The 23,367-nt window shown below is 35.6% G+C and overlaps 1 protein-coding gene across 3 annotated transcripts in view; it reads right to left on the bottom strand.

Moving 5' to 3' along the window:
- Positions 1-23,367, bottom strand: part of SPAG1 (sperm associated antigen 1) — a 41,458-nt gene that overhangs the window by 14,282 nt on the left and 3,809 nt on the right. For all 3 annotated transcript variants that reach the window (XM_017806351.1, XM_017806349.1, XM_017806350.1), the window contains exons 5-14: positions 19,885-19,952; positions 17,696-17,814; positions 17,079-17,184; positions 15,567-15,697; positions 14,811-14,917; positions 12,248-12,410; positions 7,862-8,287; positions 7,393-7,492; positions 4,221-4,373; positions 956-1,131 (exon numbers count right to left, since the gene is read on the bottom strand). In XM_017806351.1, the coding sequence (XP_017661840.1) occupies positions 956-1,131; positions 4,221-4,373; positions 7,393-7,492; positions 7,862-8,287; positions 12,248-12,410; positions 14,811-14,917; positions 15,567-15,697; positions 17,079-17,184; positions 17,696-17,814; positions 19,885-19,952 (1,549 nt within the window). The remainder of the gene's footprint in view (positions 1-955; positions 1,132-4,220; positions 4,374-7,392; positions 7,493-7,861; positions 8,288-12,247; positions 12,411-14,810; positions 14,918-15,566; positions 15,698-17,078; positions 17,185-17,695; positions 17,815-19,884; positions 19,953-23,367) is intronic.

Below are 23,367 nucleotides of genomic sequence, written 5' to 3'. Positions count from 1 at the left end.
CTGTCAGGTCTCACATGCAGCAGAGCCCTGAGAAGGCAACCAGAACCTTAGAGTCAGCCGTCCTTCAGTGAAGAAAAGAGTTACACAGCCTTCATTTAACATTTCTAAAATCAAAGCCTAACCAAAGCCTGCTCTATTTGAAACAGACTGAGACAAGCACTTAGAGGACATTCAGTATTGCAACAATGCATCATGGACAGATAACCCCATCACTGTTACACATTTGGCCAATAGCCCACTTATGCACCACAGCCACCTCTGTGTTCATCAAGGGGAGAGTATCCTCAGCACTACTTTTGTTTATATTGAAATAAACTCAAAGGGAAACCAATTAATACTTGAGTAAAAATATCATTGAGTTAAGGCCTTTGCAAAAAGAATGTTTAATGTCAATAAAATATGAACCAGAAAGGTTCCTTCATCTGATTTATTGAAGAAGAAAAATGGAAACTGCAATGAAGAGAAAAAAAATCAGGAAGGAAGTTAGTTTCCTAGAGTTTAGCACTCAGTGATTATGTATAGACAAGTGCAGAACTGACATCTTTGAAAGATGACTCCTAAATGTCTTCTGTCAAAGTTGGATGTTTGTTTGGGTGGTGTTTTTTGGGGGGAAAACTGTTTTATAACTATGCTATGATGTCAGACATATAACTATACCTGATGCTCATTATATGACTCAATATACTGCTGATGAGTATTTCTGCTGATTTTATATAATTTCAGAAATTACATGCTGCAAACTACATCACTTGGTTTAAAAAAATTATCATACCTGTGCTCCATAAAGCACATTAAACTCAATCATGTAAATGACAGTCATCTACTTCGGCTTTTCACAAAGGTCTCTGAAAAGTATTTTCTAAAGCAGTTTCTTTGACATTACTAAAACATATTCCATCTTTCAATTAAAATTATTTTCTTTTTTTGTATATATATTTGCATTAGTCATACATACAATTCATTTCCAATTGTTCTTCTCTGTTGATGTCTATAGTACTTCCTGGCTTATTCTCTGAAGTGAAGTTTCCTCCATCCCACCTGTGTAACTGAGCAGCAACTGGAACAACTGGAATTGGTGGCAGTTTCTCCCTCCAACTGGGACCATCCTGATCTATTAATGTCTTCGTTATTCTAAAAGAGAACAGCCCCACCAACATGACTTTTCATATTTTTAACTCACACTTCAATAACTAACACCCTAATTAAATAATGCAATGTTCTAATTTTTCAAAAAACAACTGAACAATTATTCAGACTAATTTAAAAAAATATTTTCACAGTTGTCAATGGTATTTAGAAGACAAGACCTGTTAATATTTAAGCCAATGACTGATTTCTGCAACTAAGCTCTAAATGCTTCCTACCACATCCAGTAAAGAAATATGAAAAAAATGGATGTATTTATTTTGTTTATTCTTCTCAGCTGTTCATAGGTGTTATTTATAACAAGTGTAGATTACAATATCCTCAGACAAAGTGTCGTACCTAACTTTGCAAATGTCAAATGAAACAATAATTGTCTAAATAACCAATGCAGGTCACAATGTAGCCTGCATTAAGTGGCATTTTAGAGCTTTATAGTCACAAATTCATTAATCGATCACTCCTTATCCCCATTTAAAAATATTTTCATTGTATGTAAAAACTGTTCAGTCTTTCTTAAACCAACACATATATATAAGTCAACTATTTCAGTCCATGAGAGGCTCAATCCAAATTCCATTCAAATGGGAGTTTCCCACTGCTGTGCTACATTTTGAAGACCTAAGTTAACATAGTAAGTGAAGCCACATGAGACTTCATGGTTCCATTAGAAATTTTGTAATTTTTTAAAAAAAAAACAACAACAAATTTAATCAATTATGAGAATAACAGTGAGATAAACATCATCTAATCTCAACATAAGCTTAAGAGTCAAGTTCAACTGGTCATAAATCTAATACACACTTTAACAGAGGAAAATTCTGAATTGAGTAGCAAAGAAAGTCACATTGATACTATGGCAAAGAAACCTAAAATTTTTTATATCAGGTGCATTTCCATCTAACACAGCTGTAAAAAACATACTACTTGAATACAGCTATCTCATGCAATTTCCTCACTAATATTAAAGGAGTTGAGACAACTGGAATGAAACTTCCTTTTAGTAAGAGGAAATGCATAAATATATTCCTACACGTTAGAGTTTCTGTATTTCTAACTGTGAAAAGCAAATAATAAAATACTCACTCAAGAGGAGATTAAAATACACAAAGTAGGAAATCCATTGATGTTCACAAAGCTAGGAAAATGCCACTAATTAAAAGCATGCTTGAAATGCAATTTCCAGTTACTTGTCACACACCATTAAAAGAAACAGTCCTTCCAATTTATCTAAAAAGTCACGTCAGGAACCAATAAAAGACACAATTCAACATCATCTAATAAACAAGATAAGCAAATAACTGTGTATACTTGTTTGTACTTACACTCAAATTGTCTCCTTTTAATTGCAAAATGATCAGGTAAAGGTTTGATACTAAAAGTCTACAGGTTTTTTTACATGAACATTAAAGATATGCATTTGATTCTAAGGTTTTTGGAAAGTCTGCTTAGATATGTAACCACAGAGAGACAAGCCTTAACATTGTTCAACAAACCCACCCTGGTACACAAGTAGGATGATGAGTTTTTCCTATCAGCTTCCTACAGCATCACCATCCAACTTCCCAGAGGAACTTAAAAAACAAGAAATCCTCCAATATAAGCAGGTTGTTAAGACGTGATATTCTTAATATTAAAAAAAAAATTAAATTACATTTTGGTGTTGTCCCTTTAAGTTAAAAGGCAGCACAGTAACTGTAATGTTTTATTAAAATTCGTTTTTAGAAAGGTCTCTTACTTTGGAAATTAAAATGAATACTTTGGTATTCAGTTGAATTCATAAGTGATGGAATATTAAAGAAAAATTATAGTAGAAGTTCAATTACGCAGGAGGTCTATGCTTTAGAAACTAACAATTTGCAAGCAAAAATGAATTACCAGCAGAAGAGAAGAAGGAAGAAGCAGTTGAAATAAGGTGATGGGTTGCCAGGGAGGAAAGAGTAATGAGCAGTGAAGCTAAAAACATAAGGAAGGCCTAGAGAGGAGAAAAGGAAGAGTGTTAAGGGGAAAAAGGGAGATAAGCTTATTAGTAAGCAAGTTACAAGTCAAGGAGAAATATTAAAAGAATATCTGCAGATAAAATAAGCCAACAAGATTTTTAAGAAGTGTAATAATTACATAAATACCAGGAAAAGCAATTATCTCACCAATCCAAGTGTTCCATTATCACCATAGATACAGGAGATTAGTAACTATTTGTTGTGTTATCAAAAACAGTAATTGTAAGAGCAGATGATAAAGCATCATGATCTTCTCTGGCCAAATAAGCAGAATTTAAAGAAAGATATTATGGACTTTTTAATGAAGTAATAGTGCAAGTGTTCATGGCCTTGCCTTAAACAGAAAAAAAAAAGGTACTAGATTCCATTGTTAAAAGTCGCATGCTTGTGTGTTCCTGCTCAACGATTAATGGCTGTTCTGCTTTCACATATACTTTTTTTTGTCCATTAAAAGAAAAAAGGAAAGAAAAGGGAATGGAAAAATCCTATAATTCATACACTTATGTACTTACTCTATGTTGATGAGAACACAATTACAATAGTGTGTACACTCTGATTTTATACTATTAAAATACAATTATACAAATTCAAACCTCTCTTGGCAGCAAGAATTAATGCTGGAAGATTAATACTTAAGTCAAAGATAATATTCAATTATGTTTTTTACACCTCTGCAGAATACTGAATGATTCATGCTTAACATAAATCTTCAACTGCCACAGAAAGATTGTTAATAAGAAAAGCAAACAGAAATGTCAGAGAAAAAGTATGGACCTCAGAGTATTATTTTATATGGTAAAAAATACAAGTTAGGAAAGACAACAAGTGGAAGCACTAGTTAAAAAAACCCCCAACTTTAAAATATTACATTTTTAAAAAACAGAAATTTACCTACTGCTGGCAGAGGAAAACTGTGAAATTATGGGAAAACAACTAAATGAAACAGTCAGTCCTCTAATATACTAATTGTGATGACAACTACGAGGGATACAGAAGAGAGGGAGCATGTAAAACAAACAAATTTAAGGTCTACTTTTCTATTTTAACTCATATCAGAAAATTTGTAAGTGGAGTTACCTATTAGCACTATCATTTGCTGCTTGGATGCTGCTGTCTATTTGTAGGACTGTTTTATAATCAATGTATGCCTGTCGATACCGCTCCATTGACTCATTGGCCATTGCCCGTCGTAGAAGAGGCTTAAGGGAAAATGGCTGAAGCTCCAGAGCTCTGGAGAGAACAACAGAAAAATGCAGGATTGAAACAGAGTAACTGAAATAATAATAATAAAAATATTTTATAATATACACAATTATACATAACTTCATGATTTCAGATGGGCTTTCCAGTAACATAACTAAGGAAAATGGGACTAAGTGGTTCACCCTAAATTCATTAATACCCTAAATTACATGCAGTTTTGAAATGGTTAGTGCTTTTACTACAGCTTACTCTACTCTATCTGGAAAACTGCATTTATCATCGAGATATGATTAATGTAATGGCAGTTATTTAAGTGCAAAAGCTATTTTCTTAAGACATGCCTAGATCTACGAGGGTTTCGAGTACATGGTGCTTTCACTTACGTAACTTTCGATTGCTCTTCCTTACAGGAAAGTATGCACATAAAAAATACAGTCAGTAAGACAGGTATGTACACCTGTCTTTCTTTGCTTTTTAGGTTTTTGCCTGTCTTGTGTCTGTTTAGTCTTCTGATTGTCTGCCTAGTGAACACAGAGTTCAACACTGTGCCATCAGAAGTCCTCCCAAACACCATGTGCTTTTCCAGCAACATGAAGAAGCAGTCCACAAAGGCTTTATTTCTTAAAGACTACTTTTTTTTCAATCAATGATTCTTGCTGAAGAGAAAGAAGGATCAGCTTTGAAATACTGCAATTAAGATGAGTCTAGACAATTAGATTTCATAGAGTCAAAGTAATTTAGGCTGAGATGTCCCTGGTCCAACCCAGATATGGTCAACTCCCAAGATCAGACAAGGTTGCTGAGGGCTTGACCCAGCTGGCCCTTGAAAACCTTCAAGGGAACCTCTGCAAAACATCTCCGGGCAATCTGTTGCAATGCCCCACACTGTTTATGGGGAGGTTTCTCCTAATACACAGTCCCAAACCTTGTGTGGTTCTATTTTTGTCTGTTGTCTCTTATCCTCCCACAACACTGACAGAAAGAGCCAGGATCCATCTGTGGATAATCTCCTCATAGGAACTGGCAGGCTGCTCCTAGAACCCCTGGAAGCCATTCTCCTCTAAGCTGAACAAACCCAGCTCCCTCAGCCTCTCCTCTTCAGGGAATACTCCAGAGTCCAGAACCTGCTCTGTGACACGTCACTGAACTCACTCCAGGTGATCACTGTCTTTCTTGTACTGAGGAAGCTGAAAACCAGAAGTTATCACAGTGTTGTCTAACAGGTGCTGACTATGAGGGGATAATCACCTCTCTCAATCCACTGGCTGTGCTCCTGTTTATAAGCGCAAGGAGGCTGCTGGCCTTCTCTGCTGTAAATTGGCTTTGCATCATTACTCCTTCTAAAGCTAGAGAAACTATGATTTCTAGAAAAAACATTTTGAATTTCACATAAATACTTCAAATGTTCCATTTCCTTTATGCTGCTACAACTGCACACAACATCACAGCCCCTACAAAATGTCTGCAAAAATGCCTGACATTCTGTAACTCAGAAGAATATTAACACAATTTCAAATTTCTAACCTCGAGAATGAAGGAAAAAACAACCATAAATAAATTCAGTGGAAGACAACACTGCTTGAAGAATAGTGGGAATGGAAAACTACATATTCAGGGTAGAGTGCAAAGATGATACAGCCAGGGACCAAACCACACAATAGTACTGAAGAAATTAACATCAGTACTTTCACTCTTTGTAACAAGAATCAAAGGCACACCAAACCACAATCTTGAGACAAGAGATCCAACACAGGGGTTTTTATACAATTCTAAGCCCCAAATAGCTAAAACTCAATAAAAGATAAATTTTAAATACTTATTTTCATATCACAAGTATCAGCACTACACAATTTTTTACTTTGAAATCAAGTAACCTATTTGTAGATCTTTCTTTATGTTGTGTTGCCTAGGGAAGATTTGTTTGACATTGTCTAATTTACACATGTTTGTAGTTTTGCATTCCTGCTTCCCAGTCTCTAAAATGATTTCTACCACTAAGCATCAGGGGTACTTGTGTATTCAGAAAATAAGCATGATAGTAAGGACACTATCATTAAGTAGTAAGAAAATAAGCTCCCAATTGGTAAGAATACAAAACCCAAAACCATTTCAGCTGAAGTCTTACACACATCAAACCTCCTGGATAGAAAAATGTGATGGTTCTTGTTTTATTGACCAGCTGACTGTAGTCCTGCATGTTTTAACAAAATATTGCTAATGAGTCTTTTTTTCAGAAAACTTTTTTGTCAGGTAGAATATATACAGTAAGTTATATATTTTGTTACTATGAAAGTACATGCTTATTTTATTTCTAGTTTTGGAAGCTTTTAGCAGCTGAGTTGTGCTGTGCAAAAACTCAACTGATTAATTAATATGATTTCTAATTGCTTTAGGATACTTTTTTGCACCTTAAGCCTCAGCATTACTAACTCAATCTATGAAAATGTTTAAAAAAGATATATCAGAAATACAGTAATAATTTAGTGGAAGGCAATGTCTGGAAGTTATTGAAGGTATCTGATCTATTCTAACTCCTGTATCCTTAAGAGCCAGAATAAGCAGAAAGGACTTCAGCTCAATTCCTGAACAGCTGTAATTACTGTTTATGACTATTCAAAGTATATATTAAAAAACCCCAAATCAAAACAACAAACCAAACACAGAGGACACACACATATACACCACACACATTCTTGAAAGCAATTTCCAACTCTGTGATAAGTATCTGGCTTAACAAAGCTTTTACATATAAGTTATTGCAGAACACCATTGTAAACCTGCTTTTACATTAAAAATTTTAATCTTGCTACGCATCTCTATGTACACAAGAAGCTTAAAAACTGCCCTTACACAGCAAGACAGTAAGTTAAAAGTTACTCCTTCCCTAGGTTCCATGTGACTGTTTACATAACTGACAAAGATATCTGTCTTTTAGACAGGGAATCAGACCTTATTGATATTGTTCTGAGTCAAACTGCAATAGTAATATATCAGTTAAATGTTTGATCATCAGGAATGTTGCTTTACATGGGAGGTTTCAATTTACCTGTTACAATCCTGAATGCAGTCACTGCAGTTCCCTTCTTTGAGGTAACATGCTGCTCTGTTTGAGTACAAGATACTTAAATCATCTGGACTTCGTTCTCCTAAAAGAAGTTACAATTAAAACGAAAGACCATTACTAAAATGACACTCAAGAATTAAAGACTTGCCTGCTCCAAGTTGCACTGCAGTGATGCAGTTTGCTGACACTGCAAAGCTGTAAGGAGCTTTTATCATGTCACCTAAAACACGTAATTATTCAAGCATAAATAAATGCCAACAGCTCTGTCTCAAGGAAATTAAAATATTACTTTTGTTCCTATATTTTGTCACATGAATTACTGTCTACTGAAATGAGAATTTACTACACAGTAACTCGTGACAAAAATCAGCAACAGACTAATTTAATTCATCGGTAGTTCCTTTAAATCATCTAAACAGTCCTGGATTTAAGTATAAGATATTACACTCACCTAGACCAGTGACATATTCAATTGCTTCCGAGTATTTGAGCACAGCTTCTCCAAACTGTCCACTCTTAAATAACTCGTTTCCTTCAGTTTTTAGTTTTGCTGCAATAGCAGGAAGTGAAGTAGGACTGGCACCACTAGCCCACTGAGACCCTGCGGTATACCATCTGGAGCTCCCAGATTCAGAGCTTTCACTCTTCTGATCGCTGTGTAAATAGCCATTAACTTCACCTTCATGGTCTGACAAATGCTTTCCTGGCTTCTTCTCTGGTGTGTCTTTTTTTAATCCGCTCTCAGTGGGCTCCTTCTGCTTCTGCTTCTCTCTGCCCTCCGCCTTACCGCCGCCTCCTTTGCTACGGAACTTTCTGTGCGCGTTGCCCATCGCGGGCTCCCCGGCCGCCGCCTCCGCCGCCACTGGCACAGCGGTTCCTGCAAGGAAGTTAATGAGCAGGGCTGGAGCTTGCATCATCGGAACGAACTATCGTCCTGCCAACGGGGGGGGGCTGCCAAAGGACAGGGGGCCAAATCCTGCAGACACCCTAATGCTACCGAGATTTATCTGCTTCAGAAAACACTTCCGAGGACACAGGAAAATTCCTACTTACAAGTAATTTACAATTGTTATTGAGAAGGTGTTACTAGGAAATGTCATTTCTCCTTGCTGGGCACATGGGAACCCCTGTCCTGTAGCGTCAGAATGGTAGAGTTCACCTTGAAATTAACTCTTTACATACTGGCTATTACAACGCGGATGCTTCGATTTTCCATGACCAAATCAAAATGCTTGCATGCTAAAATTAGATCACACAGCTAACAAACCAGTAACATTGTACACTTCAAAACTCTCCACGAATACAACATACAATAGGGGAGATAAAAGCTTCTAAATCCTTATCGTGGAGTTTTCATTTAAACATCATGTCAAAACCCCTCTTATACGTACTTCTTATAGTTCAACTAGCACTATTATTTATTACCAATTTAATTAGGAAAAAATTATAGAACAAGGGTATCAGATAATAACATCTCCATTTTCCTTATTCACCTGAATCCCTACCAGATTATTATCACAGCATTCAAATAGAGATTTCTGCAGAGTGCCTGACTCTTGATATTAGTACTCACAGAAAGGCAACTCCGTGTTGTGGTACTATTACCATGCTGGGGTTTCACCTTCCCTTAACTTGAAATATTTAAGTTTTTCATGCCTTCATATATTGGAGTGATACTTCCAGTTGACTCAAACAAAACATCTGAAGTTGACTCAACATGGGTGAATTTCAGGTTGTTACAAACGAATTTATTTTTTTAATGAGCAAAATGTTACTGAAATCAAACTGAACAGGATGGGAAAGCATAAAAATTTTAAAAACAACAAATTCTTTAGTGTCTAACAGAAAAAAGCTCCAACTGCCCCTTCCCTAGCTGTGGTGTCTGTTTTGAAATACCATGTGGACACAATAATACGATAAATCTACCCACACAGACATTTTTAAAAAACTTAATTATTTATACATACATTCAACAAAACAGAAAAAAAATTAAATGTCACAGACAAACAGGTAATAAGGCAAGTTTTTAGAAAACACAGTGAAACACTCTCGAAAAGCATCCCAACTTCTACAGAAAAAGAAAAACCAAGGGAGGCAGATAAAATGTGATGTGAATGTCATTAACGTGACCGTCACTTCCTGAATAGAGGAGAAAATTTCCTGAAGATGAAGTGCACAGAACCAGTCCTGAATTAAACTGGAAACATAGCATTTGGAGTGCCCTGGAAAATAGGAATACTCACAGTTACCTTGTTTAGTTGGTGGGTAATACTAATTGCCTAAATATTTCTGGACTAAGTAAACAACATGCACAAAACTGTACCGATATATTTCTCAAATATAGTTCTCATTGTCTTTCAGTTTCAGTGTTTATAACATAAACAAAGTTCTTGTATTGGTCTCTACAGAGAAATGTATTTGTGAAAGCAGTATGCTGGGCTAAAAAAAAAAAATCATCACTTATGAACTTCTCTTAAAAAAAAAATAAATCTACATGCATTATAAATTCCAAAGAAAATTTAAGAAAGGTATTGAGAAGTATGGGCAGAATTTTGATCAGAATGACAACAAATAAAATCTAGAAAGAATTTTAATGTATGTTACTACTACAGTAAGAAATTTAAAATGGAAAGACCATCATAAACCTAAAAAAAAAAACAACAAACTACTGAATACTCCAAAAGGAATATTTGCAGTTTGGGGTTTGTTTAATGGATGCCATTGTCTTTCATTTAAAATTAATTTCCAGCTACAAAAAGTGTTTATCCTCCAGAAGCATGGCACGAGAATAACAGTGGCAGAATGAAAAACAATGTATCTAAGTTCAGTTCACAGTGAATTCCCCCATTATGAAGCCCGTAAACATTTTCAGCTCTTTCATCCACTCTGAACTACCTACATGTGAAGGCAACTGGAATGTTCTAAATCTCTATAGATGAACTTCTAAAATCTTAAAATATTTTTTCTTCATTTGCCACACACTGTCAGCAAGTATCTCTTTTGTATTATGTGTTCTTGGTTTAGATTATTGAGATTGTACCTGGATTTTTCTGAACCAGAAAATAAAACAAGCTTCTCAAATAACTCTGATCTCTCCTTAGGAGCAGTCTCTGTTTATAAAAATGAAAAATGACTGACACTGTAATTGGGGGGTTTTCTTAACTTCAGGATATGCATTGTAAATGCAATGCTAGAGTGCATTTTCAATATTGTCTGTTTTAACATGTACAAAATTTTCATATTGCAAGCTTGCAATAGAGCCTAAAAGCAAGAGGCTGGGCCCCACTGTGTTACACACTGCACAAATGAATTATAAATAAGGGTTCCTTCTTCAGAGAGATTACAATTCTAAAAAAAAAAAACCAAACCAACAATACCAAATGAACAAACACACTGGAAAGAGGATCATGGAATATAGTGGTAGAGAAGAGCAGAAAGCAATACCAGGAATGCCAAAAATACAACAGCAAGCCAAAATGCCAAAAATACAACAACTGATCACTGGAGTAGTTAATTGTCTCCTATCAAACACACTTTGCTTCTCTACAAATCAAAAACTTCAAAATGGAAACCTAAGACCTTACTCACTGTAAGGCCATGAAACATAAACACAGTAGCTCTTCAGAGCTAAAGAAAACAAAAATATTTTGATTTTTTCCCCCAATCTCTAAACTGTAAGCTTACTAAGAATGCATTAGGCTTACCAACTAGAATGTGAAATAAATGTGATTACATGACAGGACTACATGGACCACTGGACTGCCAGTGACCACGTGACCAGATGTATAGAGATGTTTAGTCTACCTACTGCTGTTAGGTTCACAGAACATTTTTATTCATTAACTGAACTAAATTCATATTTGTTTCCAGTTGCACAAGAAAACACAGAGTAATCTATGACGATGCTTGCCACTTAAATCTCAAAAACAGTCAAGTATTTCACATGAACACATATGCCACTGACGTCAGTTGACAATCGTCCCTATGTTTAAAAGCCTAACCTTTCATCAACAGAATGGGAGTCTTCCTATGGAGCTAGAAGGCACATAGTCATCTGAATGTTCCCAATAGAAAGCAACCCCAAATTAACTGATATTTAGGCTAGGGACATGACCTATCCTTTCTTCCAGGGTTACAGCTGAGGAGACTTAGTGGACACCAACTGATTTTGAAAAATGTATTTTCCTTAAACTTGTGTGCAAATAATGCATCATTATATCACACACATACAGTCTAACATTCATGATTAAGCTGGAAAACCCACAGACTGATTTAATTTCAAGACCAAGAACTACATAGGCACAGAAAACATAGAAGTCACTGCCGTTGTGTCTCATTACCCCTTCATTAAAAACCAAAAAAAGATTGATAGTTTTCAAAACAAACAAAAAGAAAAATTACCACTTGATCATTTTTACATCCTTTGATCCCATCAAGGGAAGAAAAATGCAAAATCAAAATGTGACATGGGAATGCAGGAGCGCTGTGTGAGAGAAGGATCTAAGAAACACAAAATATTCTTTAACACCAAAAAATATCTGTTACTGGGTCCACATCAAAGGACAGGTATAAAATCACACAGGGCCCAGGGAAGTAGGTGATTTATAGCAACATGTTCCCTCTGTCTCTGTTATACCCATTAAAAAAAGAATTCTAAAGATGTGTAATAAAACTGGATTCTAGATTCACACTTGGATGTACTTTACATAGTAAGTATAATTCTAGTCTTCAAACAGGCAAAATTCTTCGAAAGCAAATATGGATGAATAAACACTGCAACGTCAAAAGCAATGTTTTTCCTCAGGTTAAAATAAAATAGGAAATGATATGACATTACTTTTATCTCCACCACTTCTTTCACATTCTTCTGTATTTTCCCCTCTTTCTTCATCACATTCTGAATCCTCTATCTCTTGAATAAGTATTCTTTTTCCTTTGCCTTGAATCTCAGATACAGGCTTTAAACTTTTCAGTTTCTCTTCAATCTCCAGCAGATTTTTCTGGAACAGAGAAAAAAAACCAGGAATAGCAGAAGCCTTTTTTATTTTGTATATAAATTATTATTTATATACAGCAAATATGCTCTATTAAATAATCCACGTGAGATCCTGAAGAACTATCAGGATGTTACCAATATAAAAAGATAGTAAATAAATGTGAATTTCCCAAGAGTTGGTATCAAAACCAAGATTAACACTCAATTTCTGTCTCTCTCAGAAGATATCACAGAAATAAATAAGCATTTTTCTTGAATTAACTGCTTAAGCAAAAAAAAAAAAAAAGTTGAAAGAAAAAAAAGATTTGCTATTCTGGTATCTGGCATGATCTACTAAGAAGACACATGTAGAAAAAAGGGCTCCCTAAAAAATCTCCAAAATAGCCTAAAGTCAAAATCAAAATTTATGCTATGGTGAATCTGATGCCTGATGGGGAAATGTAACTGATAAAACTAGAACCAAGAGACAACCATTTCTTAACAGTGTAGCAGAAGGTCATTGCTGAATAATGAAAGGGTTTGCTCTTCTTGTAAGATCTACAATTAGATGTTCAAACAACTTCTCATTCCATAACATTTTTTATTACTCAAAAAAAACCAATTTTAACTGCACTTAGAATCATAGAATCGTCAAGGTTGGAAGAGACCTTTAAGATCATAAAGTCCAACCATCAACCTGCACTGCCACTGTAACCCTTAAATTCCTAAACCACTTTACACTTTCAGAGCAGAGTAAGATACATCCAACATTATGCACTATTCTGAATCTAATTCAATGCTGTGCAAGGAAGTGCCATCTCAGTACTCCCTGTCTCAAGACAAAAATAAGAACAGCACCAAGCAAAGATTCACGTGGACAAAGTACCTTGAAGAAATCCAGTTACTGACAACCAATTTACTTTCCTGTTAGGGATTCTGGACATAAACGTACACTCTGTATATGTTCCATACACTCCTATTTAGCTCGAGAGAGTTTTGAGGATCCTCCAAGCAAAGAGCAACTTGAAAAAAATGCCCTCCTAAGCACTTATCATTTCTAGATATGCCAGCCAAGGCATAATAGCTGGCATGGATAAGGACAAAGTACAGACATCTGCTCTGAGCTACAAAAGCATTGCTCAGCAAAGGAACTAATGCATTTACATCTCTGGAAGAGTGTACTCAAAATGAGTTTTTATGTCTGGTATTGAAAGAAGTCTCAGCACAGCCTGTTTGATACAACTTTTCCCAAAGACTGCTGTGGAGTTTTTCATCACAGACTCACGAGCTATTTAGTGATTCACTCTTGTAAACAGAAAAAAAAAATCCCAAATCTCTTTTAGAAATTCAAATCTCAAGACAGATGTAATTCCTTGGTTAATGTGAAACTCAGGAACTATTCTGGAGAGGAATTTATCTCCAAGAACACCCTAGAAGGCATAAATGCTGTGCGTGAATTTGACACAACAAACTTGTACCTCTCTCACTGGGTCAAGCAATAGCAGTGATCAAATAACTCCATGGAAAGAAGCAGCAATCAGCAGCTGCTGGCAGCTTACACTATGCCACCAACAAGAACCAGACAGAATTCAGGTGATGAGACAATTCAACAGCATTCAGAAGCCATAACCAAAAAAAGTGTGTGGGGGGATCAGTATGATGGAGTCATAAATAACAGAAAAAGAGCAGTTAACTATCAGAACTGCCCAGTACTGAAGATGCTCAGGACATGTAGAGTCCCAGTGCAAAGACTGTGTTCTAACCCACGAAACACACCCAAGATACCAATGAATAGACACAAATCAATCCTCTCCTAAACAGCTGAAGTAATAGCACAAGGATCACATCCTGACCTTGATTTTCAAAGAAAGCATCTGGCTTTCTTAGATCCAAAATTAGCTATGAATGGTCCAGATTTATCAGAAGGTATCAAAGGTTTTTCATTCTAGCCTGGAGGTGAGAGATGAGGATCATGCTGAAGTGAGGACAGAACCCAGGTCCTCTCCTTTTGTGTTGACTTTACCACTACAACAATAGAAGCTTGGCATCTCTGTTGAATTTTTCTTTTGATTATGTGTCAAACTTAAATGCACCTATCCCAGTGGATCTTTCTGAGAGAAATTTCCAAGTAATTTTTATCAGCTAAGACACTAATACTGAAAGCATATTCAACAGCAAATTTTTAGGCACCTAAATTATCTAAATCAACAGAGATTTTTTTTCTCACAATTAAGTTGTGAACAGAAGATCTGATCACAAGTACCTAATGTCCACCACCTGTGGTCTTGGGAAACTGATCAATGGCACAGCAGCTTGAGTGGGTCCTGAAAACTCATATTCAAATGAAAGAACATAAACTGTACTCACTTTATGCTACAACTGCAAACAATCTCTTTCTAGCCATATTCAACTCACTGATCTCTACCTTAGCTATAGGGTTTTCTGGTTCAACACCCAATACTTTATTCAGATCCTCTATGGCTGTTTGATAATTCTGCAGCTGACTGTGTACAGTGGCACGGCGCAGCAGAGCTACAAAGGAACAAAGTGTATTAGTTATGTATTTAAAGCATACAGTGGCTAAAAGTACACTATTTTTTCTAGACATATTAAGTGTCTATATGGTTTTTTAAATTTCACATTTACTTCATAATGACTCTATATTCGTAGTAACTGTTCTCTTGATAATTTTTAATAATGCAATTTCACATGACATCTTTTCACATAGCAGTTACGAATTCTGAAGCATCTTTTCATATTATTAAAATTTTTTCCCTGCACCCATGCAAATACAGGTAGCTACATTCAAGTCCTTGCCCTCACAAAGGATTAAATCAGCAACTTTCATTGTTTTCATGTTGCTTTTAAGTTAATTAATATTTCAGTGTGGGCATTATGGAACTATTACGCTGCACGAATACAAGAGGGCTTATAGTCATTATATAACAAAGAGTTAACCCCATGCTACCACATAAGAATACTCATTACAGATCAACAGGATGAACTCCATAAAACGTCCCTAACTCCCCAAAGAAATGTTGAAATTAGTTTTAGGAGCTACACTGTTTCCTTAATTATACTTGGTCCTAATCTAAAGCTCAACAACATGAATGGGTATATACCATCTTATTTGCTAGAGAAAAAATAGTACAAAGAAGGGCAACTTTATGTTCTACTTTACCTTTTATGTTGCCAGGTTCCATATCTAGTACCTTCTCACAATCCTGCAAAGCACTGTCCCAGTCCTGAAGTTTGATTTCTGCTTGAGCTTTGTTGTTATATGCAGCCGCAGTCGGTATTACTGATATACTCCTAAAAAAAAGGGAATATTAACCATGGTGGGCTGATAATTCAAAAACCTGAATGTAGAAACTCTTCACTACTAAAAGTTGAAAACAGTATTATAACAATATTAATACTGATATTCTAAATCACAGTAGTGGTTAGAAACTCCCTCCTGTGAAACCAGAGGCAACTATCCACCACCTAGTTTACTGTCTTCAGAGGCCTACTGCTTGCCAGGGCTTAGACCTGAGATGTTGCACAGAAATGCCACGGCTCATCTGTCACTTAAACTACTCCCTCTTCCTGCCATCACGTAGGCTCCAAAAATACTGTCAAATGAAACCTTGGAGAGTGTCAAGAATAACCACAGAGCTCTGCAGGTTATGGTGAAGAGCTTAGGGGGTGAGGGGCACCAATGGCCTTCTCCTTGATCTTGCTCGTAAAGGGGGAAGACTCCGGCAGCACTGGGTGCTAAGATGCACGTGACAAAGGGGTGCATGAGAATGTTTGCCAACACCCTTGCTAACTCAGCAAGGACAACCCTAAATTGAGTTCACTGGGAAGAGTGGGCAATAGCAAGTGGTGGGGGTACAGCACACTGGCATACTCACACTTCCCTTATAAAAAAAGCATGACTGAGGAGGGACAAGATCAAGTGTTTGCACACAAATGCACAATGCATAGGGAACATGGGGAACAAAAAAAGAATAAAAGAATAAAAGGTCTGTCTCAGTGGGATAAGAGAGATGGTGGGATAAGCTGTGCACTCAATTCCATTCACCTTGGACTTCTCTGCTTTTGAAACAAATACAACAGAGGTCCTGGAGCAACAACCGCTACTCACATAAATAAAGCCAAAGTGTGAATGTAGTCCACTGAGCACTAAATAAGATGAGCACTTTTTAAAGGTCTTATTTTTATTAATCTTATGTTCACACACTTTTTTTTCTGGACTGTTACTAATTACAGTGTTATGATGAAGCTGCAAACAATGATTTTTTTAATCTCCTAAGAATAGATTATAGAAGCAATTGTACTTATTCACACTTGAGACAATCCTACCAATGAGACAATCCTACAAAAACGTTTAATTACAATTAATTTAGTTTCTCAACACACTGCTTATCCTTTTGTTTTTGTAAATATGCCCTTGAATCTCAACTACTCTGAAAAATCTGAAGAAGTCTGTGACACCTGTAGACTGCATTTCATCACTAGCCACGTCTCTTCCTGATAAATGAAAATTAATATCAGTATGCAACAGCGCTTTAAGTATTTTTCCATCAAATCCTTTTTGCCCTTTTGAAAATAATCTAATTGTCATTAGTTACTTCAATTACATTGCTCTAAACATAATATTCGTGAGTAACAGTCATTAAAATATAGGAACACAAGAGTATTTACTCACCGAGTGTAATATGTCACTGCTTCCATATAATCGCCAATGGCAAAGGCTTCATTGCCCTTTTCTTTTTCACGAGTAGCAACAAAGATTTTCTCTCTCTTTGTCATTCCTAGCAAAAAATATTTCTACATAACAACAACTAACAACTTGTGCAGATGTAATCAAAATACCGTCAGCTAAAATATTTTGAATGTCAGAATCTGCATATTATTTTTAATAATATGGCTTTTTTTTAATAATAGTGGCTTACTAAAAGACAAATTTGTATTTTACTTTTTGTAGTAAAACCTAAATTCTTCTGATAGGCATACAATTCAGAGTGCTGGCTGAAAGCAGTTGGCTAACCTCTACCATTCATTTGTAATACCAGATGTATGCTTCACTTCTTTACCTAGAGCTCTCAACCTAAACACAATACAAACATTCTAAATGATTATTAACATCAAGACTAGAATTTTTTTGAATATGGCTTCAAGCTCAGTTGATGATCTAACAACTTCCAGCATATCTAGAGGCCGAAAAATAAAGACACTAACTATATGATATACCTCTTCAACTTGTATTCATGCTCTACAAAACATTATTACAATTAAAGACAAATTATGTTTCTAAGACATTACCAGTTGTGTCTATTGTATTTTTGATAATAGGCAGACTTGGTCTATTGAAGAATCTTGATTTTGAGTTACTTTCTTCACAGCTTTCATCAATTTTAGAACATTCCTTTTCCACATCGAACCTTAAATTAACAAAAATGACAAATTCAATAATGCTGCATAGCAAGACTCCTTGACTAACAGAAAGTCATATTATATTTCCATTATAAACCAAAAGAAAAGGAATAAAGTGATCAATTATGTGTGACTAGTCAGGAAAAAGACATTTAGTCTTAACTCCCTCCTTTCTGGTGTACTTTCTGTGCTTCTGTTTATACATTACCTCCTCCTCTTCCTCCTCAGAAAAATCTCTGCCTCACCTCCTCACTATCTCCCCAAAAAAGATAACATTTAAGAATTAGTATCATCAGGCTCAATCCCAGCCCCATCAAACATCTCTATTAACCTTTGCCAAAATACCTAAGAAACAGTTTCAAAGCAATTTCTCTCAGTAAACCTGAGAGAAATTTCAAAATAGTCTCAGACACTTACAAAGCTACTCTGAAGCAGCTTTTAAAAACAGTGTTTAGGAATTTATATAAAGAAATATTGCTGCCATAGTCCTATAAAACAAATATGGTAATAACCAATTCCTACACTAACTAGAAACACTATGCTTGATGTTGTTTTGTGTAGGGCTTAATGAAAAATAGCATTTTCTTCCCACAATAATCTTGACAATACAAATAATTTCTATCTGAAATAGAGATACCATTTTGAAAATTTATCCAAATCAAAACCTTTTCAGGTAAGGCTAACTGTACTCCATTTTGAATCTGATCTTTTGCTAGCTTACTTTTATCTTTTTATTATAAATTAACCACATTTCAAGTAAATGTTTTTAAAATAAGAAGTTAAACGTTTTGTTCAGAAATTGCCTCAAGAATTACTTGAAAGTTTTGAAATTATCCACAAAATGTTTTGAAAACATGATATGCTTCAAATTGGAAAATTTCTTTCAAACAACTTCTGTTTCGGTATACTTGTAATCCAAAATAAATACATTATAGGGGAAAATTCACAAACTGTAGTATTAGCAGCATGCTAAAGCACTTAAAGATTGTGTATATAAAACTGCAAACAAAATCCACAAATGATTACTTTGGAAATTTGGATTACAGTGGAAAGAGGGATGAAAGAATAAATTGTTGCAGAAGTTATTCTGATAATCTATTTTCTTTGTCCACATTTTAGGAGGAAGGCCCCAGTACACACATGAAAATAACTGATATGCACAACTGTTGGTAAGAACAACATCTTATGCAGAACAGGGGTTTTGTAGGCATTTTGGGGTAGAGTTTCATTACCCAACCCCCCCAATACCTAGATTTAGCTCCCCATCTACAGCACTGGAAACTTGTGCCTCCTCACTCTGATTCTACAGCATCATATTCCAGATTTCAGGAACTCCAGAAACACTTCTACCATGCAAAACAGAGAATTATGTGCTTTCCCCCCTCTGTGTTCAACAGTTTAGCTATCAATCTGTCATATAACTTGAGATGGTAGTACACCACCACCATATGATGCAGAGAGTGTCTTTATATCAGGGCTCCATCCACTCTCAAAACAGCTACTGTCCAAATCTCTATTATGTGTAATTGCATCTGAGTAAACTGATGCACCTGCCTGAAGCTCATTCTTTGAGGTCAGCAGGGTTCAGTGCAGGAGTAAGTATTCATCAGTTTTGTTTTTAATTTAGAATTGTGGCTTTAGGTATAGAGAAGATCAGATTTATAAGCCCATATAAAATAACCCTAGAATTGCTTTCAAAAAACTCAGTAATTACGTTAATTGCAATTCCTTGCTTTTATGTACCTCTGTAGATTTATATCTTTGATGCTGAACAGAAAAATTAAATCTGAAAAGAGAAAAAAAAAAATCAGCCTTTATTTTTCTGATGACTTGCTGTACTTCACACAGCTGGTCCAAAAGTATAAACTAACTTGTTTTCAGGTGTTAGCAACACAAAGCATCATTTGCATTTTAACAGAATATTTATTAAGAAAAAAAATGAAGTTTCATAGAAGTGTTACGGTTCCCTGAAGTGCTGACCTTAATACTATGTTTCTGGAAAATACAACAACTGTGTTCCCTAATTAAACAAATAAATAAGCTTTACTAAAAACTTAAATATAAAGGATTTAACATACTTTTCCCATTCACTGTAATCCCGTGGAATGTTCTTCTTGTTTCTTTGTTTGTTTTGCAGTGTCCTGTTCTGAAAGAGAACCAAACAGCCAGTAAGATAATTTTTTGCAGTAGAAATTGCAGAGCCTTTTTTTTTTAGTTTTGTTTCTGCAATGCATTCTGAGTTACCAACGCTATTTGTGACTAATCTCAGCATAATCTTGAAAAAGTAATTTGTGTTGCTTTAAAGAAAATCTTCATGCATTTCACATATCATTGTAATCTGAGGAGCTCTTCAGTCTCACACTTTCTCTCCATTGCCCTGTTACATGTCACAGAGGCACTGAACAAAACTTTCAGAAAGAGACTGCTCTTTCCTAATTAGTATCTTGTGATGCCACCTTCCCAACCATCTTTTCAACACAGCAAGGGAGAACTCAGTTTTGGGAAAATCCATCCTTGTGATGAGGTGTTTCACATGAAGATTGAATCAGTAACTTTGAGGCATGCTTTTTCCAGGAGAATGCAACGCACGGATTTTGATAGTCCCTGGAACCCTCACAACAAACTTACACATTATTGACTCCAAAATAGTGTCTAGACTTCTTTTGACTATTTATGACTCCACTAAAGCTAATTCCTAAGATGATTTACATTCATTCTAGCTTTTAGACAAGCTCCATCACTGGGGTTTGGCTTACCTAAAATTTATCTTTAGGATCTTCCTGCAACAATCATCCCAATAACAGATTTGACTGACTTATATTGCAACCCACCTCCTACACTAATGGAACCTATTTCCATAACTGTCACCTTTGGCATCAGTTCTGCTTCTCTCATGAGACTTTATTTCTGATATGTCCCTCCCTGCTTGTTGACTTCAAAATACTTAACAGCAAGGTGTGGTTCCCAACAGGTATTTCACAGTGGAAGAGCCAGTTCAAAATACTCCCATCTACTCTGTCCTGGCCATTTTGCCCTTCTATTACCTTATGAACCATAATTCACTAAGTTAGACCACCGTAATTCTTTGTAGAGTTGCAGATTTACAATTTTCTGGATTCAAACAAACAACAGAGATCACAGTACAATCCCCAAATATCTGTACCAGTTCAGCTGGACCAAAGAAACAAGCAGCAGCCTCTTAAACTGGCTTTACCAGTGGTGATGCTGTAACAAGGACATACTTCTGTAGTTGCATGTAAACAACGCAATTTACATAATGCAAACGTCACCCTTCCTGTAAACACTTCTGACTATCTATAATGTTAGGTTACACAAACTTTTATAGTATATAACTTCAGAATTACTCTTAATGTTCTTCTTTCAAGAAGCTTGACAAAATGACAAATACATTTAGTGATCAGAGCATGTTTGGAGGAGGGAACTCCTAAATATGCCTTCCTGAAACATGAGTTATCATTATGTATGCATCCTGGTGCATATTACAAATGTACTAATTTAATAAATACCAAATCTTTTTTTCAAACCAGAAGTCATTAATTTACATGAGCACAAAAATATTGAAACTGTCAGAAGAAAATGCATAAGGTACTTACAGTAACGCAACTTTAACTTAGGGAGAGAACTACAGCATGTACTTTAAAGGAATAAGGCAAAAGAATTGACTCAAAAATTCACAATTTTAAAAATTCTAGGCTTCATATTCTTGAGACAATTGTAATGAAGTTGTGGTTCCAGCAGTCAGGAATTTCTCCATCAGTAATATTTCAGAGCATCTCATCCAATGAAAAATATATGTTTGCATGCTGTGGGACTAAAAAAAAGTAAAAATCTTTGTGCTTGTCGTTTTTCTTGCCAGAACTCACAACGCATGGATCTCACAGGTTCTGAAGCCCATTAGACACTTTCAGTGGGCCAAAGAGCAACACAGAGACTGGCTGTTCAGGTGATACAGAATTTGTCCTTGGTTCTCCTGTGGGCCCTGCATGCTGGTCTAAGACATTACTATAACGTGTCAGCCAACAAGTATTCTTTTTTAGTTCAGAATATCCAAAATAACATGAGGGCTATATAGATCCTATCACAGTGAATTTTTATAACACAGACCTTGGAATGCATGTTGCATGCCCTGGACAGTAGCATGAGGAGGTATCTGAGGACAGAAATCTTTCTGGAATAGTATTAGGAAACCACATTTGGCAAAAGAACCTATGCTGAAATCCCTACTTGAACACGAATATCTGTAAACCCATGATCTAGTTCTCTCCTGGAAGAAGTGAGGCAGTGTGACAGAAAAACAGGGATGTAAGACAGAAACTTCCTCTTTAACACTGTGTTAAAGAGGAAAATATTGCATAAACTTAACTCTTTTTCTATTCATTTTTGGAAAATCTTGCCCATGACTTCACACCAATAAAAAGAAAAGACCATATAGAATTACAAGCTATCAGCAGTGAACTGAAACTCTACCTACATTTTGTATCAGCAAGAAAATCTGGTTATAGATAAAACAAAATGCTTCCATTTATAAAACTGGTATCCATTGGTGCAATCCAGTGTTTTAGGGTCAATAAGGATTTCCAAAATTGGCTTAATTGAAGATGCTGAACTTTTTATGCATCGGATCAGAGGAATAGTCTCCAGTCAAGCTATAACATAAAATTACAAAAAGGTTTGTTCATTTCTTTCTAGCAGAGAGGAGAAATTTATCATGTCAACTTTAAACTTGATACCACTTAAGAAATTATATGATGCCAGTCTGAAAATTAATTAGTCCTAACTGATTAGCAAAACATGTTTAAAAATTGTAAGATTACACATAGCTTTATCAGAGAGAAAGAAAAGGAAAAAAAGTTGATTATGTACATTCAAATTTTTTTGAGATTTCATATTACAAATATAAATTTAGTGTATGCTGTAGAAACAATTTCTTTTTATTCAGTAGTGATCTAGTAGTGATGTAACTGTACTGCTGCATAAAAAGATTGAATTCTAAAACTTAGTTTCAGGCCTCCTTCTCTCTTCCAGGACAGGTTACAGTTACTTCAGAGGCCCTTTGCTTGGACAAAAGGAATGGAAATCACATGCCACAGATAAAGTGTAATGCTATATCTAGGTTTCCTGAGTAATACTGCTAACACCTAAACCTTGTATGGAGAACAAAAGGTGAAGAACGAAAGAACAAAGCTTGACCTGAAGACTGTTGCATGGTTTAAAGTAGGAGAAAAAACGTGAATAAATATTTTTATCTTTGAAAGGAGAACACATCCTCTTTAGTAAAACTGTGTATCCTAGATTTCAAGACACTTTCCGTTATTTTATGCTTACATTCTAATCTGGATTCACTGAGTTCACATGGTATTTTATTTACCATTTTCTGTTGAAACAAGCACTCATACAGGGCATGAATCAATAGTAAAGCTACAGTGGCACTCTCCACCTCAGCATAATGGGATAGTCAAGAGGAACATATATTGCAAAATGTGAAAGAATACAGATTAATGACATAAAAACCCACAAAATAAACAAAACAAAAGCATGCC

This window comes from Lepidothrix coronata, unplaced genomic scaffold (assembly GCF_001604755.1).
Source record: "Lepidothrix coronata isolate B3197 unplaced genomic scaffold, Lepidothrix_coronata-1.0 Scaffold15, whole genome shotgun sequence".
Taxonomy (NCBI): domain Eukaryota; kingdom Metazoa; phylum Chordata; class Aves; order Passeriformes; family Pipridae; genus Lepidothrix; species Lepidothrix coronata.
The sequence above is the reverse complement of the archived record's forward strand: the minus strand, read 5'-3'. Positions and strand labels throughout refer to the sequence as shown.